The sequence below is a fragment of the Pleurodeles waltl genome, chromosome 7 (assembly GCF_031143425.1).
Source record: "Pleurodeles waltl isolate 20211129_DDA chromosome 7, aPleWal1.hap1.20221129, whole genome shotgun sequence".
NCBI lineage: Eukaryota > Metazoa > Chordata > Amphibia > Caudata > Salamandridae > Pleurodeles > Pleurodeles waltl.
Window position 1 is genome coordinate 805283517 of NC_090446.1, and position 19159 is coordinate 805302675.

The 19159-nt window shown below is 40.5% G+C and overlaps 1 protein-coding gene across 1 annotated transcript in view; it reads right to left on the reverse strand.

Annotated features, from left to right (window-relative positions):
* Positions 1-19159, reverse strand: part of DOCK2 (dedicator of cytokinesis 2) — a 2133690-nt gene that overhangs the window by 1929615 nt on the left and 184916 nt on the right. Inside the window, exons 2-3 of the mRNA XM_069199340.1 lie at positions 16645-16728; positions 1887-1927 (exon numbers count right to left, since the gene is read on the reverse strand). Coding sequence (XP_069055441.1) covers positions 1887-1927; positions 16645-16728 — 125 coding nt within the window. The remainder of the gene's footprint in view (positions 1-1886; positions 1928-16644; positions 16729-19159) is intronic.

The window sequence follows — 19159 nt, forward strand, 5'->3', positions numbered from 1 at the left end:
TCCTTGCTTGGACACGGGGTAACCTGACTGCCAACCAAAGACCCCATTTCTAACAGTGCCATACTTGGTCAAAAAAATTTAGAAAGGAAAAAGTGCCCTCAATATTAACTTCATTGAAGGATGAGCATGTCTTCTACCAAGTGAGCTGGCCATTCATGACAAGCACACCTAAAAAGTAAAATATAAAAATATTCTTTAGATGGTGTGGGTCGTCAGCAAACAAATTCAATGAATGAGTTAATTCTGCCAAATTGAATTTAGAATGAGGCACTAGACAGCGATGCTCTCTAACTACTCTGCTCATTGCTATTAACAAATCATGTCATGGAACAAAAATTTGCAACGAAGACTATATTGAGAGAAACCATACATTTTACAGTGTTTGGGATGACAACGTTGCTCCAGTTTTTGCTTCCAGGACTTCAGAGGCTACAAAAGACAGCAAGTATTCAAATCAAATTACATAATTGGGAAATGATGAATCTTATATTGTCACCAGAGAAGATGGCAAATGTCAGTGAGGCTCCACACCCCTTCAATGCCATTCAAAATGTTAAATGCATATAGGTGTGTACACTGCACTCAAATCCAACACATTTTTCAGTAGCTAATGAAGCCAGAATGTTAGAAGCCATTACAATTGGTTTATTCTGCCGCAATTATCTATTTGACTAATAGTTGGGAACTATAGCATCTGTAAATGTTAACATTCCCACGACTTACGTAGCAAGCCTTCCCAAAGTAAATTTTGATAGACTCAAGTGGAGTACATTTTTATAAATACATAAAGCTGAAAACTCCAAGACTCGCCAGCAAAAATCTGATGTCTGCAAAATGAAATGGAGGTCTAGCATTAGCTTAGGAGTAGCCCTGAAACCTATTTTACAAACTATGAGTCGCCCTGGAAGAAGCTGTAGCAAGGGGAGCTCTATGCAAAATATAGCTCCCCAATAGATTAGACGCAACATAATTATATCTGTAGAGGCACACGAGACTGTTGAAAGTGATATTCTCTAACGAAGCGAAAAGGGCACGGGCAATCTACGCTTAAACTGTTCTTGCACATAACGATGCTGCACATACGTGGGTATTCGTACAATTTATGATATATTAGTGACCAATGTGAGTGGGGATTTTTCTGCTTAATCTCTTCTTTCCCTGGAGCACTTTATATATACCATAGGGTTAATTCTCAAGGGGTATACTGGGAAAGAATGGGTGGGAGGCAAAGGAGGGAGATATCTACGCAGAATTCTCTCTGTTATCACAATGGTCATGGAGATGGCACGCGTTTATTTAAGTACGAAAGATGCGTTCTATAGTTCAGTAAATAACCGACAGGTGCTTTTAATGATCTGTGTTTCTGCAGTCCTGCCACGAACACGAGTGAGTCACCCAGCAGAGATATTGCTGCACTGCTAGATGGCTTAGGCATCAGTTGGAGAGGGCATAATTTCTGACTAAGGTAGGAGGTAACATTAAAACTGTTCTCTGCATGCCAGCGATGACCGTTTCATAGAACGCCGGGATTCTCACATTATGAAGGCGAGTCCCTCGAGCCTGCCTTTAATTAAACGGCAATGACCACAAATTTGGACATTCGCACAAGTTAACTCTCTAGCCTATTAGATTTTATGATAAGGTTCAATGTATTTGTGGCTTTTTGATTTTCCTGTCACAGACACATACAAGTAAATCGTATTAGAGTTCAGCTCTGTAAGTAAATAAAATATGCAAAGAGAATGATCTCACATCTTCGAGTTGTGTCAACCATGTGAATAATTTAGAAAATAGCTTAGCTATTCTAATTAATAATGCTGCATCTATCCATGGATACATGAGAAATACACTTTCATAAAACAAGAAATGCAAGAAGTTACATTTACCTCGTGAATTCTTTGCTTTGTCAGATATCCCCTGTACCAATCTGAAAAAAACACATTACAAAATATATTAAGTTCACCCTCCTTAAGGGTAAAGTAAGTCCACTACTACCTCACAGCTAGTTAAAACCATATATAGTAAACATGAAGATGTCCAGAGTGTAATATGCTATTTATTACAGTTGAGTGTGGCGAGGGCACAATCTCCTCCACTCTACAATGGCAATAAATAGCATCTTATACTCTATGGATCAGCAAATATTCCAGGACACCTATTCATGTGTGTTTGTTCTGACAAATGTATTTAACCAAAATCAGAATGCAAGGGATTAAATTTGTACAACAAGGTAAAATTATACTCAAGAGATTTCATGAATCTTAGGAGAGTTGTTTCATTGTATAATGTAATTGTTACATCCAATTTGTGATACAGTAAAACGTTTTTTTACATGTCACTTGTACTGAACTGCCGTACAATTTAGGCATGCTTCAGTTAGCATAGCTAATCCGCACCAGGCTGCATTGACAATCATTTATGAAATCTTGATAGACTGTGCTGGAGTACCTATTCCTATATATCTAGAGCTGAAAACGTCAGGATTTTCCTGTAAAATTCTGCAGAAAAGTGCATATATATTTTAGGTGTCTGAGCTTTCCATGTGCATGGTCTTTCTCTCTTTCAGAAATTCAACGAAAACACAGCCTCAGCCATGGTCTCTGTGTATAAAATATCAAAACTGTTCTGCTCTCCAGAAGGGGGAAGGATGTTATTCCTGTAACAATGTTAGGACTGCTTAGCCAAGAAGCTCTGCTGGTAGTTGAACAAACCACTGTATTCCTGTATTTCTTTAGCATGAGATCGTATCCTTAACTAATTATGTATAGCTTTAATTTAAAAGATGGTTTAGGTAATAGGAGTATCTTCTCATGTACGAACTATTAGATTGATTGGTTATAATAACTGTAACATTGCTGTTTGAACCATTCCACGTAAAATCATGTCATGAAATGTATGGGCCCTCTGTTCCTGAAATATTACAAAAAATGTGCTATTTGAAGTTGAGTATGACTTTGGTTGTTAAGGAGTTAGAGAATATTGGAAATTTGCCAGTGTATCTGTATATATTGTCCAGAAGTTTGTTTTCTGAGGTGTGTTTTGCATAGTGTTGTGTGTTTTGGTTATTGTATTTGTGTTATATTCTAGTGTTGTGTCAGGAGAGGTTTGTGATATGTTATGGTCTGTTGATGATGGTGCAGTATTTCAAAATTACAGATCTTTTCTTTGTCTTGATATTGTACATATCTGAATATTTTTGAAGAACACAAGTTAGATAAAATTGTCTGTGAAAGATTTAAGGAGGAGCACCAGATCTTACAATGAGTTGGAGTTTATGATGCTTAGTAGTCTAGTTGTCAATGAGTACTAATTAAGAACAGTGGGGTTTATTCTGTGCACAAGGGTTAACTGTATTAATTCCAGGATAGGTAACCGCAGGTCAAAAGGCAGCTATGTGTATATGGTATGGAGTTGTGCCTTGAAGCACTACTTACCTTTGTTAGTGAGTTTGATTTCCGTCCCATTTCCCAGGACACAGACACATGTTTATTCTTTATAGCTTTTTGTTATACTGAATTACTGTGATTGAGTTGTTGTTTGGCAAGTTTCACCTCTGGTCGGAAGAGTGGCACTTGAGTTGTTTTTACATCATGATTTACATACTTGTTTCTGACCTGGACAATGTCACAAAACTAATGCACATGATATAAAGTTGCAGTTCCCGAAAATGGTATGCTTGAAGAGAAGAAATGTATAAAAGTGCACAGTTTTAAGCACAGAATGAATGCAATTGTGTATTTAATGAGCATGAAAAATGTTGAAAGGTCATATTGCTAAAGCTGTTAGTAATTAGATGAATGCAAGATTGATTTTGCTAATAAAGGAGTGGATTGAGGAAGTGTTAGAAACTGTGGATACATTTACTATTGAAAACAAACTAGAAGAGAATAAAAGTAAAGAAGGGGAGAAAGGTGATTCTGTGGAAGAAGATGACTTTATTGAGACCAAGACCACCTCCTTATAATGACATGCAGATACAAATTCATGAGTCTGAGTTGGGTGAGTCAAGTGAAAGGTAAGATGATTCAGAGGCCAACAAGTGAGACAAGGTTTGTGAAGTATAGTACCTCAAACAATAAAGGGCATTTACTGTAGATTCAGAAATATACCGTTGTCAAACTCTATTTTGGCTATTGATGAATTAGTGTTTTTGAATAGAGAAGTAAGAAGGGTGGTTTTCATGCATATAAGCTTGAGAGACTGACTGAAGATATTAGTGTGATTTCAGCTAAACGGAGAATTCGTGAATCTTATAAAATTATAAAGACAGAATTTGGATTATAAACAAGAAAACATTGTACAATTAAGAGCAAATTTCAAAGAAATTATGGATATAAGATCACTAGGCATATTATGAGATAATAATGCAGATTTATAGACAGCAAAGTGGAATGGATGATCCATCAAAGAAATGTACTGCAGGATTTATTTAAGCGTTTGTGTTGTGTTTGCATCCAGAGTTGAGTTCAAAGATTCAGTAGAATAAATGTGATATGCTGGCAAACACAATCGTTGGAAGAAATTGTTGCCTTTGGAAAATATTTTCGTGATTATTGTGATTGGAAAAATAAGTCTACTAGTGCCTTCTGGTGCAGGGTCATTTTTTCAGTAAAATGGCCAGGGTGTTTTTTAGCTCCTGGTGTACACATTCAAAGTCCTCCAGGAACTGTAGGAGATGGTTCCCATGACACATGTAGCGTTAAGCTCTGATGAGACGGCACTTAGCGCCTGCATGTTATCGCACGCCACCATTTTAAGCTGATTGTTTTTTAGATGTTTTAAATACTTTTAACCATTTTTAAGCTACTGTGTTCTTGCACCTACTGTCTCCCTAGATTTTGGCTGTGCTGGTCCGTGCTTAGAGGCCGATACTGCGATCCTTTTCTGACCACCATTTTTACCCCCTCCCTGGGATCCGTTTCTCTGCCGCCATTTTGGGAAGTCAGCCTTCTAGTAGCTGACTTCCCAGCTACTTAGGGTGCACTATGCAGCAGACGCGCAGTGTTAAACTCTGATGAGACTGCAGTAAGCACCTGCATGTTATCGCACGCCACGATTTTAAGCTGATTGTTTTTTAGATGTTTTAAACACTTTTAACCATTTTTAAACTACTGTGTTCTTGCACCTACTGTCTCCCTAGATTTTGGCTGTGCCGGTCCGTGTTTAGAGGCCGACACTGCTGATCCTTTCCTGACCACCATTTTTACCCCCTCCCTGGGGCCCATTTCTCTGCCGCCATTTTGGGATGTCAGCCTTCTAGTAGCTGACTTCACAGCTACCTAGGGTGCGCTATGCAGCAGACACGCCCAGCAAGGCAAGCCCGTCTGTGCCCGTCCATGCCAGGCCGGGCCCAGGGGCCTGGACCCCTGCCGAATCTGGCCCCAAGAGATTGGTTTATGATTCCAAGGGCCAAATGTAGCAAAGTTTTGCGAGTCGCAAATGGCCCGAATCGCTATTTGCGACACCGCAAAATCCGAAATGGGATGCAAAAATCCCATTTCCGAACAGCAAATAGCGTTGTGACCCAGCACCGACTCGCAAAAATTGTGACCTGATTTTGCAACCTGATTTTGCAACCCGCAAACAGGAAGTCGCAAATTGCGAGTCGCAAACCATATGCAAAAGCCAGTCGCAAACTGCGACTAGTGCCAAAAGCCCGTTTTGCACATCCAGATTACCACTGATTCAGAGCAGGTGGTGACCAGAACCAAAGTATAAAAGGAGACCCAGAAGGCATGTGGGTGACTCAAAATGGCTGAACTGTATGTGATAGCATGGAGGAGGAGAGTCCAGGCTGCCCAGCAGAGGAGGAGGAGACAGAGACCGGAGAGGATATACCGAACCAGGCAGACACTATTCCATCAAACTGAGGATGAGATTTATGACAAATATAGAAGGAGCAGTGCTGTTATCTTAGAAATAATTGAACTGCTGAATCCTCAGCTTGAACGACAGACAATGCGTGGCAGCGCCATCCTTACACATGTGCAAGTGCTATGCTCACTGCACCTCTTGGCCTCGGGTAGCTATCAGGGGGTGATTGCTGTGGCAGGTGGGGTATCCCAAAGTGCACTATCACATTTCTTTGGATGTTTCCTAGATGCCATACTCGCACACATGTCCAGATATATATACCTACCCAGGAATGAGGCAGAAATTAACAGCACCAACTTGGACTTCTACAGAATTGCCAACTTCCCACATGTAATAGGGTGTGTGGACGGGACACATATACAAATTTGCCCACCTGCAAATCTGGAATATGTGTTCCGCAATAGGAAATGTACCCACTCACTAAACATCCAGGTGGTATGTGATGCCCATAATGTCATTACTGACATTGTAGCTAAATATCCTGGGAGTACACATGACTCATACATATTCAGGCACAGTGGGATACACCAATGCCTAGAACGTGGGGAGTTTGGAGACGCATATCTATTAGGTATTGGTGACTACACTCTGAAGCCATACATACAGGTCACTGTGTAACCCTGTGATGCCCTGCTAAATTTGACTTTTTGGTCAAACAGGTGACAGGGCATATGCCCTGAGACCATGGATACTCACCCCGTACCTAACACCTGGCAATCAGAACGAGAGGTGATACAACAGTGCACATCGGCGGACCAGAACTGTAGTTGAGAGGACCTTTGGCTTGTTAAAGGCAAGATTCAGATGCCTCCACAAAAGTGGAGGTCCACTCGAGTATGCCCCAGAAACAGCATGCAAGATAGTTGCCACCTGTGCCATCCTACACAACATTGCCACCAGACGTGGGCTACATCTCACCCCTGAAGACACAGACACGGAGGATGAGGAGCAAGAGCTACCACACCGACAGCCTGGGGATAGAAGCATCGCAAATGAGGGCACACAGAGGCAGAACCACATTGCAACCCAATACTTTGGCAAGTATGTGGCAACCGTGACCAAACTCACTAATGTCAGACACACATAGCTCAGTTGTGTAGTGAAACAAACAAAACCTCTTTATTTCTAAACTATGGTATCATTAGAACTGTGCAGTATGCCACAGTTTGAATTGTAAAAAGTCATATCAGAGACATTAGTTGCAGGTGCCTAAGTAACAGTACATTTTGGTGGCTCACAGCCTCCTCCTACTGCGGCCACCATGGCTCACTCCTGGTGGGTCCCCTGACCCCTGCCGTGCACTGCTACTCCGCAGCACATGCGAATCAGTGGCAGACACACTGCTGATGGTAGAGCCCTCCTCACTGTCCTGCGGGGTATCCCCTGTGCCCCTTGCATCCTGCCTGGTCTCCATTATGTCAACCGCATGGCTGATGCGGCCTAGTCCCCATGCCACATCCCCTGCGAAATGACCTAGTTTAACCTGCAGGCTGACAGTACGCCTTGACAGGCAGGTGGTGTTTGTAGCCAGGTGCCCAATGGATGCTGCAAGTCTGTCAAACTGGGCTTCAGTGTTGCGCTTCCTGCGCCGTGCCTGTTCCCTGGCTGCCACCAGTTCCCTGACCAAATGTTCGATGGCCTGTGTCAGGTTCCCCAGATTTGTGTTCTTGTGTTGGAACTGATTGTCCACATTAGCCATCCCATGGGTCATAGTGGTCTGCAGTCTAGTTAGGTTCCTGTTTATTGACCGCAACTGTCTGTTTTGCAGGCGCTGACCCTGTACCTGTGATGCCTAAAGTCCTGCAAACTCAATGTCTGCGACATCATCCCTGTGCACAGACTGCACTCTGCGCCGGTCTCTGCGCACTGCTCCTGCTGCTGGCTGAGTGTGCCCCTCTGTAGGGCTGGGCCCTGGTGCTACCACTGCTGCCTCCATGTTCTGCGCAGGATCTTCCATGGACTCTGGTGGCATTTCCATGGGTGGTGGTGTCCTGCTGGGCCCTGCTGTGTCACTGGCAGCCTACTCCTGTGGGTCTGGCCCATGTTCCTCTCCCTGCATGGGTTCGCTGATGGGGGTGCCTTGTGGGAGAGCTGTGGGACATAGGGGATACACTGTCAGTCTTGCACATCTGTTTTATGCCTCTTAATAAACATTTGCCTATATTTGGACCACTGTACTACATTGCCCATAATGCACTATTCTAGAGGTTGCTAGACTGGAATGGAGCTAGTCTGGTGGTGCCTGCTGCTGTGTACTGGGATAGTGTGTATACTGCATTTGTGGGTGTCAAAGCATATATTATGGTACTCACTTTTTGATGTTCCAGGCGCTGAACTGTCCACCTCTCCTATGCCCAGCACAGCCTCCGGCTCCAGTGTCATCTCCACCATGGTTTCCAGGGATGTAGGTGGTAGAACGGTGGATGGGCCTCCTCCAGTGCCCCTCATCTCCCTCTTGGGCTCCGCAACCCTCTCCTTGGTCATGGAGCGAAGGTCATACCACCTTTTCCTGATTTCATCTAGGGTGCGGTGGCTTACCCCAATGGCACTGATTTTTTCTTGAATTTCTTGCCAAATTCGTTTCTTCTGAGTGTCAGGGACACTCATTGCTGCCTTGCCGAAGAGTTGGTCATGGTGCAGGCAGCACTCCTCCATTAGGACCTCCAACTCCTTGTCTGAGAATTTTAGTTTTCTCTTCCTGCCAGCACCTCCTGTCTCCTTCTCCATGGTTGCTGCAGCTCCTCTCACCTGGGTGTGGCTCTGCAGTTTGGGCTGGGTGTGCTTCTCCCTCCTTCCAGTTCTATTTGGTGACTTCCTGGTTCTGATGTCATCACCAAGAGCCAGGAAGTGGGTTTCCCAACTGTTATGTTGCACATGCAGGCTTTTTTCAGTGGCAGTCGCAATTTGCGACTTCGGACCACACCCTTCGCGCAAATTGCGAGCTCGCTTTTAGCGAGGTCGCAAATTCCGACATCGCTAGAAACGGAGGTCACAAAATGCAGTTCAACACCTCTGCGACTCGCAATTTGGTATAGCGAGTCTTTATTGCATTTAGTTTTGCGAGTCGGAAATAGCGATTCGCATGGAGTCGCTACTTCAGATTCGCAAATTTTTACCTACCTACATCTGGCCCCAAGTTCCTCTATGCATGTAGGCCCGCCACTCCCGAACTAGGATTGGAGTCTGGGGAATATATTAAGGCTTTTTCTCCTCCTACTGCTGATAATCATACATATGCTCAAGCTGCTGCGCAGAATAATATTGCTACGAATTATACACAGGAAGAACTGGTAAGCAGCCTCTGTTTGGCTAACTGTAGATCCCTAGTAGTGCATAAATTCGATGTTAATCTTCTCCTAAGTACACAGAAACCCACAGTGTTTTTCTTAACAGAGACTTGGATCCATGAGGGGTCAGGGCCGGACATAGCACTGACTCTGCCCAGTGACTATCGTATAACGAGATTGGATAGACCCTCAGGGAAAGGAGGGGGAATTGCCATCATTTTTAAAGACACAGTAAGAGTCTCTATGTACCCCCTTCACCTCCCTGATTGTGAGAGTCTTCTCTTTTCTATTTATCTGAACCCGCAGTATACCATGACAGGCGCCCTAATATATAGTCCTCCTGGTCCAGTACAAACGTTTCATGACTCCCTTCCTGAGAAGGTCACGGATCTGGTCTGTACCAGACCGAATTTTACAATTCTTGGGGATTTTAACATCCATGTGGAAACTAAGAATAATGCTGCAAGAACTCTTAGATGATATGAAAGCCTTATATCTTATTCAGTTGGTTAGAGGCCCTACCCACAACAAAGGGCACACAACTGATTTGGTCTTTAGAAACTCTTCTGAATTAAGCGCCCTCCCACCTTCCCCCCTAGCCTGGTCAGACCATACGTTAATTCTGCTGACTCTTACTCTAAAAAAATCCTATACATGATTTCAACCATACAGATGGTGGCACTTGCTGAATGCCAAAGAATGGAGTGGCATGTTAAATAACTCCATACCAACTTTTAACGGAAACATAGCCGACTCCTCAGTAGCCTTCAACAGGTATCCTGGACTCACTAGGTGACCTTCCACCCCCTAAGGATCAGGTTAAGAGCTTTGGTGTACGGTTAGACCCTTGGCTCACAATGGACTATCAGGCTAAGAAAATATCTTCCATTTGTGTCGGGATTCTCAGACTTCTTCGAAAAATCTTTAAAGACCTCCCATTTATTGCTAAGAGGATTATTGTACAAGCATTAATTACCTCACGGCTGGGCTATGGTAATGCCATGTTCCTGGGCTCACCAGTCTATACTAAGAAGAAGCTGCAGGTGATTCAGAACACGACGGCGCGCCTCCTCTTCAATTTTCTTAGACATCAGTCGGCTAAACCAGCCCTCATGGCTCTTCACTGGCTTCCCATGGAGCAAAGACTAAAATTCAAGACTCTATGTTATTTCCACAGAGCTCTGTATGCTAAGGGTCCCCCACTATTACACTCCTTAGCCACTTCTTATGAGTCCACTAGATGCCTGAGGTCTTCCTCAGCAGCATTAGCAGTGATACCGCCGATAAAGAAAGTTAAAAGGGGCGGATGATCCATGTCTTTTCTTGGTGCTAAGCTTTGGAACTCTCTTCCTCTTTCTCTTCGGCAGACGAGTCATGAATTATCATTCAGTCGTCTCTTAAAAACCTGGTTGTCCTAACACTTGCACTTTTTGCCTATCTGAAGGAGTTTTTCGCCTCAAAGCTCTGGGAAGCCTGGGGGCGGCTATGCGCTATATAAATCACACATAACATAACATGTAAAGGTTTTAGTAATAATGCCAATAATGTTCAATTAAAATCTGGAGCTTGTCAAATTTGTGCTAAAGATGGCCATTGATGATGAAACTGTAGATTTAATGTGAAATAATTTGCACATGTAACATAAATGATGCATCAAAGGAATCCCAGGCCACAAAATATGATTACTATGGCTCAGAATGGGTTGACACAGTCAAACGTTCCAGCCATTCCTGCATCTGTGAAGAACATGCAGAACACAAGGCAGTTCAATGGAAATACACCTTGAAGCCCCAGTTTTACAACCTCAATACAGAATAATGTAATGGGATTTCCATGGATTTTTAAATTTCAGCAAACCTTAGCTCAGCCTCAAATGAAACAAGCATTAATTAGGGAAATGTTTCCACAATTTGCAAATAAACTGGGAGTCCCTGGTGGACTGAGTCAGACACAATACTGTGATTGAGGGGGGAGTGGAGTTGCATACTTGTTGCAGTCGTAGAAGTAGTCCAGAATTATCCATATTAAGACAGAGAAGTTAACAGGCATCATGTGACAATGCTGGTTGATACTGGTGTTGACCGCTCCACAGTTACTCTAGAGAAAGTTACAAATCTATCCCTCTCAGGAAAAGAAGTCCAAATAGTAGACATTTTAAATAAAAAAGAGATCACAAATGGGTCTGTAAAATGGAATCACTTATACATAAGTATGATTTTATAATTAGTGAAACAAGTATAGTATATCTGTTATGTTGTGATCTTTAAAGCAAGTTAAATTGTGTAGTTAATTGCACAATGGATGGTGTTTCCATTTGAACAAAGAATGATGATGTTGATTTGAAATATTTTCGAATTTTGCTTGAAAAGCCTCCCTGAAATGACAAATGAACTGAGGAATAACCCATGATGAATATGTTTCTTGCTGAAGAAGTGAGCTCTGAATTTTGAGACTACTTTTTCAGAATTTTTGCTTCTGAAAGATTTGAATTACTTTTAGACAACCTTTTGTTATTTGAATTATTTTTTATATTTGGGATTTCTTTGTGTAGCACTGCTATTTTTGCTTTGAAATTGAATTTATTTTGAAAAAAGAACTTGAGAAGATGCCTTCAAGAAAAAGGAGTGCTCAGCATTCCAAATATATTTATAATTCCTATCTTGACCACCCTAGTTGGTGTGTTGATGCAACTATATCCTCCTGCTGAATATATTTCAATCCAAAATAAAAGTCCTATATCCTGTTATTATGAAACAGACACTAAATATCATAGGTTAAACCATAAAGACATCTATAGTGAAAGGTTAGGAGAACATTTGTCTGTAGATAAAAACTTATAAGGACATAAGTAATTTCTCTGATTGTTATGGTTTTACTCATTTGCCTAATCTGTTTCAGGGGGTGTGACTTATGTTCAGTTGCCATTATCTTATTCATTGTCCAGCTAGTGTCTTACACCAAGACTATGTAGAAGAGGGGCATGTCGGTTATAATTTGTCCCTTAATCATTTACAAATATTAGATATCTTGAGTGAGCTGAACTTTTTAAAGCTGTTTTTAAGCTTGACAGCACTACCATTGGAATTACTAACATGTAGCATGTAACCGGACTGACTGAAGTTGAGCATGACTTTATAAAAGATTACAACAAGAAAAGATTAACCACAAAGTTGCCAAAAGCTTCAGGAAAAAGACATTTGAGTCAAAAGAAGAGACTCTGATTAAAAGATCACAAATACACCCTAGACTAAGAATTTGGAAAGAACAAGAAGGAATTGTTTCATGCGAATGGGCCTATGGCCTTCATTATGAGTTTGGGGGTCGGCGGAGGTGGTCCACCAAACTCGTACCACCATCTGACCGCCAGTGTGGCCAGAATAGTGCCGGCCCAATTATAAGTTTCCCGCTGGGCCAACAGGCGGAAACAGTGCCTTAACACTGACGCCGGTTCGTAATTGAGCCGGCGGCAATGTGGCAGTGGAGCGGGTGCAGCAGCACCTGCTGCACTTTCCACTGCCCGTAATTCGGGCAGTGGAAAGCGCGACAGGGCTGTCCATGGGGACCCCTGCACTGCCCATGCCAAGGGCATGGGCAGTACAGGGGCCCCCAACACCCCCATACCGCCAGCTTTTCCATGGCGGTCCAACCGCCGAAAAATCTGGCGGATTGGGGAGTCATAATCCATAATCCACACTGGCAGATTACAACCGCAGAGACCACCAGGCTGGCGGCAATCTGGCAGTTTCGGCAGTCCGACCGTGGTGGCTCTACCACGGTCGTAATGTGGAGGCAGGATCGCTGCTTTGGCGGTGGTCTGACCCCTACCACGGCCGTCGTAATGACCACCATAGTGATAGGCCTAATATAGTAGGGAATCGTGCATGAGCTTATACTTATACATTAATTAGAATAAGGATGCATTAACATTATATTTAAAGGCATTTAATACATTTGCATTAATACAGCTTTACTCACACTCCCACAAGGTTTTACAGATTCTTGTTATTTAGCTTTTTGTGTTTCCCAGAGTCTACCACGTGAACAGTTTGAGTGAAGTGTGTGAAGCGCATCACGGAACAGTGATGAGTGAAAATGCTGGTTAACAAGTGCAAGATTTGTTTGGTGTTTTCATTACTCATATAGGAATAGCTTTAGATGAAACAAAGATTAGACTAATGTCTACTCTATTGGAGGGTTGGCACATAACATAGCAGGTGCTTCAACCTAGTTTAATCAAGTGATGTTTGCGATAAAACCTATGGTTATCTAAAATCACCTTACTATATATATCTTTTTTACCAAACAAGGAAGTGACTGTCATGAGTTGCATGTATGTCCCAGATAGTATTGGGAGCATTAACAAATATATTGGCAACATAACCATTATGTGTGATTCATCCAAAGGAGAACCTAGAATTAGGGAGAAGATATGTTCATGATTTGATGAGATTGGAAAAGGTATATTAATAAAAATAATAACTGTACCAGTAGTAATAATTCTGATTACATTGACTGTTGCCCCAATATTCAACCTTTCAGAAGCAATATGCATTAGGAGTTTAAGCTGTAATTGCAGAGGCAAGAAAAAGAATGTAAATAGACAGATGCATAATGAAGAAGTCCCACTCGATGAGATGAAGGCAAAATGTATGATAACCCAAAGACCTTTAGGAAGAATTTTCACAAAACTAAGAAAGAAATAGTGCAAGAAATGATGTAAAGGAGTAGGGTGCTAGTAAGTGTGATACTTATCAGAGGGGGTTATTGATAGCTTATTTTAATTTGCTACAAACTAATCAATAATGTAGGCATGATTCAATTAGCATATTTTTGAGATAGTAAACATGTTTTCTCATGTCACATTTGCTGTACTGCTCTTCATTTCCAACTGTCCACTGGATTTAATTCTATACATTCCTTCTTCACTAACTCTAAATTCTACATTTTAGAATATACAAATAGGACAAAATGTCTGTCCTTCGGGTTCAGATCATTAACATGAGGATAAGATGACAGTCATTGGTCCCTTTAGAGATGCAACAAACGTTAGCTAGTTTTCATTTGCTAAAAAAAAAAGTTTGGTTTATGCATGCTTCAGTTAACATAACTATGTCACAGTAGGCTGAATAGACATCCTCAGCCATGGTTGCTGTGTATAAAATGTTTACTCTGTTATGCTCTCCAGAGCAAAGGGGAACAGATGTCTTACTGTAAGACTTTCAGGCTCTTAGCTGATCTCTGCTGGTGGTTCAACAAACTATTGTATTCCTGTAAGTTGTAAGCATGACTTTATTTCCCTAATTAATTAGGGAGTAGGAGTTTGCAGTGGTATTGTGCGAACTAATAGGTTGATTGGATGTAATAACTGAAACATTTGTAATCCAACTCTCCTCGGTAGTTTGCCATGAAATGTGTGTGTGCCTTCGGTTCCTGAAATAATATAAAAGAATGTGGTATTTGGAGATGAGTTAGACCTTTTGCAAGCAAATTATTTTACAATGTCTGAGACCCTTGATTTGAGCTTTAATCCTGTTACCTCTTTGAGTTAATCTGTCAGACCTTATCTCAGACTGATTGTTAATTTATTTGACTTACTAACTAAGCTATTTTTGGAATGAACTCACCTGGTTAATAACTGTAGAATGCTGTCATGTGCAGTTTTATGTATATCCTTGGACTAAGTCTAGGAGAGACTCAGATAGTCCTATCCCTGCCTAACAACCCTCTTGAATTATTACATGCAGAGTCATAAGGAGCATTAATCGTCTTTCCTTGTAATTGGGAAACACAGTGAGCCCAATGAAGGTTTTCCGTGACATGTCTAAATCTGCACAAGAGAAAAATAATAGTTCTGAGGGGTACAAAAGTCACGGGGGTACCTAAATTGGAGTGTTACAGAAAAGAGAAAATCCTTCTCTGGATCAAACCAGATTGGAGAATAAAGGTAACCTTGAAGCTTCCATGTACATGAGAGGCCAACCCATTAATTGAAACACTGTGTGAACCTCTTATTTTATATTGTTCCAAATTCATCAATGTGCATTACTTGGCACAATAAGCACCTGGTTTTCAGCTGTTGTGTTCTTCTTGTATTGTGAAGTTATTGCCTTTAGTTGAAAATGTAGACATATCTAGCACCACTTTCAATGTTATCATGTGCTCTAGTATAAGTGGTAATGTTGTTTGCACTTTGCATAGTTTTTGCTGATAACCTCATATTTACTCATCTTCAAATATGCCACTATCAATGCACAAGTATAACGTGCTAATTACGTAGCAACCCATTGCCCATGTTCTAAATAAACATCCTTCTGTACATCTACATAAATATAGTACCTTGGCTTTGGGCAGAAGGAGAATATCCAAATATTAAGAAAGCCCTATTCTTAAATGTCTGCCATTTCACACATTTGTATGTCTGTGGTCTGACAGTGGCCCACAACACAGTAATCTAGGTGTCCAAAAAGTTAATTAATTTATGTAATTATATTTCATGGATCACTTTAATCCAACTTTACACATTTTGACTAGTTTAAATCTGATATTCTCATTTACAAAGGGTTTTCTGTCATTACAGATTCCTAGGTCTGGTGGTTCAATATGATGCATGTCAGCTTAACAGCAGCAGTCTGCATTTTTATGGCATCTCTCTGTTGGTAGGAGGGATTTGCATTTAGTAATCTTCGTTTCAGTTGGTATTTTTTCTTAATTTATCAAATGATCAGCTAATGGCGAACAGTTCTGGCAGAGCACCAAGAGATGGCTCCCTTTTCATTCTACTATTTACCTTGTTCTTAATTAGGGTTCTTGCAGTTGGTCGGCACAAGATTCACGCCAAATACTTTCCACACAGCTAAAGGGAGGACCTCCACAATCTGGATACGTTCTGCTTTCTATCGCACTCATTTTATACCTTGCCTGTTGTAGCACATTACATTACATGCAGTTTTTCTCTTAAACATAATTTGTCAGAATTGTACCTATGAGTACCTATGAGTCTGCTTCTGTCATCCATTTTTTTTAAACAAAAAAATATTCAATGGCATAATATAATTTTCTCTCTTCTACATTTTGAAAATATTTGGTAATACACTTCTCATTTTATTGAACGCGTTTATCTGCTCAATGTTTGAATGTTTGTCTGCACAGTGTCTGTTACTCGATTGGTACCTTGTTGCATATTTTGGCCTTTTCCAACAGTGCTGATTCCCAATGATGGTGTTCTCTCGTCTCAATGGTGACAGCCTGCTACGATTCTACAATCCTGTCATTATTCCAAAGTGACCCAACTGCTCAAATATAAACTCACTTCCAGCCCCCCAGAGACTCCATAACGAATGTTCGAGCTATACAGATATAAATCAGTATTATGTAGATATGAGAGTAAAAAATGCTTAAAATCAGAAGTCTTGAAAAAAAGAGAATACTTTAGAGTTTTAAAATAACAAATATGACAAATGAAGGAGTTTGTTGAGTATTTTACCTTCACATGATTCCATTATGTATACAACATCACCAATCTGGAGTGAAAGCTGTTGTGCCGCGGCAGCTTCAAAATTATATATTGCTGTAAAATGAGACAAGGTTTTGTCAATTTAGATTTAAATGAAGAAGGCTTACATTATTAGAGTACATAAAACAAAATTGTTGTAAGGTAAACATTTATAACAATAAAAAAAGCAGTAACTAACAAAACCTCGGCACATAACAGAACATATGTAAACAAACAATTGTGTATTCAGAGTTAGGTCAATATTAAAATTAAAAAATTCACCAGTGATGTTACAGATTTGATTGGATTGTAAGTTTTGTATTGTGCACAAAATACCCAGGATGTTTTGGAACTGAAGATTTTAAGGTGAGCATGCACAGAGATTGTTGAAAGAGATGGATTTTCAGGAATTTGAAGAACCTAAGTAGAATCAGTTCTGAGTGGCTATCAAGATTAATTCATTCAGCTACTCATTCCCAGCTAATTTTAGTGTTTTGCTTTCATTTTGAACCTATAACTTTATTTTAATTGTTTTTCTTCATGATACACACACACACACATATAATCTAGCAGTATTATTTATCATTTGACCCTGAAAAAATGTATTTTGTTGAAATCTGTATATTATGCAAAGTGTATGGTAAATCCATAATGATATGATAAATGCTGTGTGAAAATTCAGGGGCCATCTTCATTGCCCATTGTTTTATGAAAATGTTTTCAAGAAATGTGAACAAAACCTAATTCTAATTCCAATCAGTGCCCATTGCTAGCTGCACTTTTCAGTAGAACAGTTTTTTTCAAGCTAACTATACCAACATTAACATTTATTATGAAACAATGTACTCTGAATAGCACATAATAAGGACTTTTTGTATTCACTGAAGTCTGTGACCACATAGTGACATGAAGCTGCAGGTGAATTACAATATTTTATTTAATGCACAATTGGGGGCATATTACTCAAGTTAATAAGTAGGGCTTTAACTCTTGTAGCTTTTCTAAGTGAGCACCCATTCTTCTAGGTAAGGTGTGGGTGTTCATCTAGTTGTGTTTTTATTCTTTGAAATCTTTTAGTTGCAGTTGTCTTTTGTAAAACTACAACTTCCAGAATACATAGTGAAAACAGGACAGGATGCCAAGCCAGAAGGGCTGTGCCTACAATCTGAAACAGTAAAATGAAAATAAGTTACTTACCTGTAACTGCAGTTCTCCAGTATTGGTATCTTTCAAAGATTTGCATGCTTGAATCAGAGTAGCAAGCAGTTACTATATTTGTATATCTTATAGTATTAGTGCAAATAGTGGATGGTGGGTAGAAAAAGAATATGTAACATTCTTCTACAATATAATATATTAATAATATATAAACACATATGTACACATCATACATTAAAATCTGCATGAATACATAAACACATGGAATCAAAAGAGGCTCCACTTACTGAAATAAAGTGGTGTAGCAAAACCTGTCCAACCGCTGCACAAGTGTGCTGTGCCGAATCCAGGTAATAATGCTGCATGAATTATATGCACACTTTTCCAAGTCACAGCACGACATTTCTTCTCCAGAGGTGCCTAGCAAACAAAGCAGTGGAGGTGGAAACTGCCCCAGTTGAATGCACCCTAGTTTTCTCTGCAAGAGATTTGCTAGTCCTTGAGTGGTAGAACTGGATTGAAGCTGAAATTCATTTAGCGATAGTTGCCATTGTGACTGGAGCACCCTTATGAGTGTATCCATTTGAATCCAATAGTTGGTCAGTTCACATGAGCTGTTTAGTGTGATATAAGTAGAAATTTTAGCTATCACTTGATACCTAGGGTATGAATAGACCTCTCAGCTGATGATGTTGAATTCGGGAGAAAAGTGCAAAATATTATAGGTTAATTGAGGCAAAATCCCAAGAAACCTTGGGAATAAATCTTTGGATTTATTCAGAGAAGTACAAAATTGCCTATGAGATGCAGGAAGGATCTTGAATTGAGAAAGCCTGTATCCCCTCTCCCCTACTTGTTGGAGTGAGCGCTAGTAACAAGATGACCTTCCATGTGAGAAATATGAGGTGTCCTCTGTGAATGGGTTCCAATGAACTCTTCATGAGTTGAAATAGAACTATGTTCAGATGCCAGTCTGAGGAAGGAGCCCTTACTGTAGGAAAAAAAATCTGAATAATTATTTTATGAACTGTTGGATGATTCTGCAAGAGTCAAAAGAGGAAATGCGATGAACATCTATATCTTGATATTGCTATAAGCCGTACCTTAATGGACACATGTATCAACAGTGACTCAGCGAGTGAGAGGAGATAGGATAGGTATTTGCCAGATTATGCTAGTAGAGGCTGTAGGTTTGATTTTCTGGCACCATAGGCAGACATTTTTCCATTAAAGCTTACACGTCTTTATCGTGGCTTCCACTTTGACTTGGAGAGAATACACCTGCAGTCCTGAGGAATATTAAGATCCTTGAATTGATGGAATTTAGGAGCCATGAGCATAAGATGAG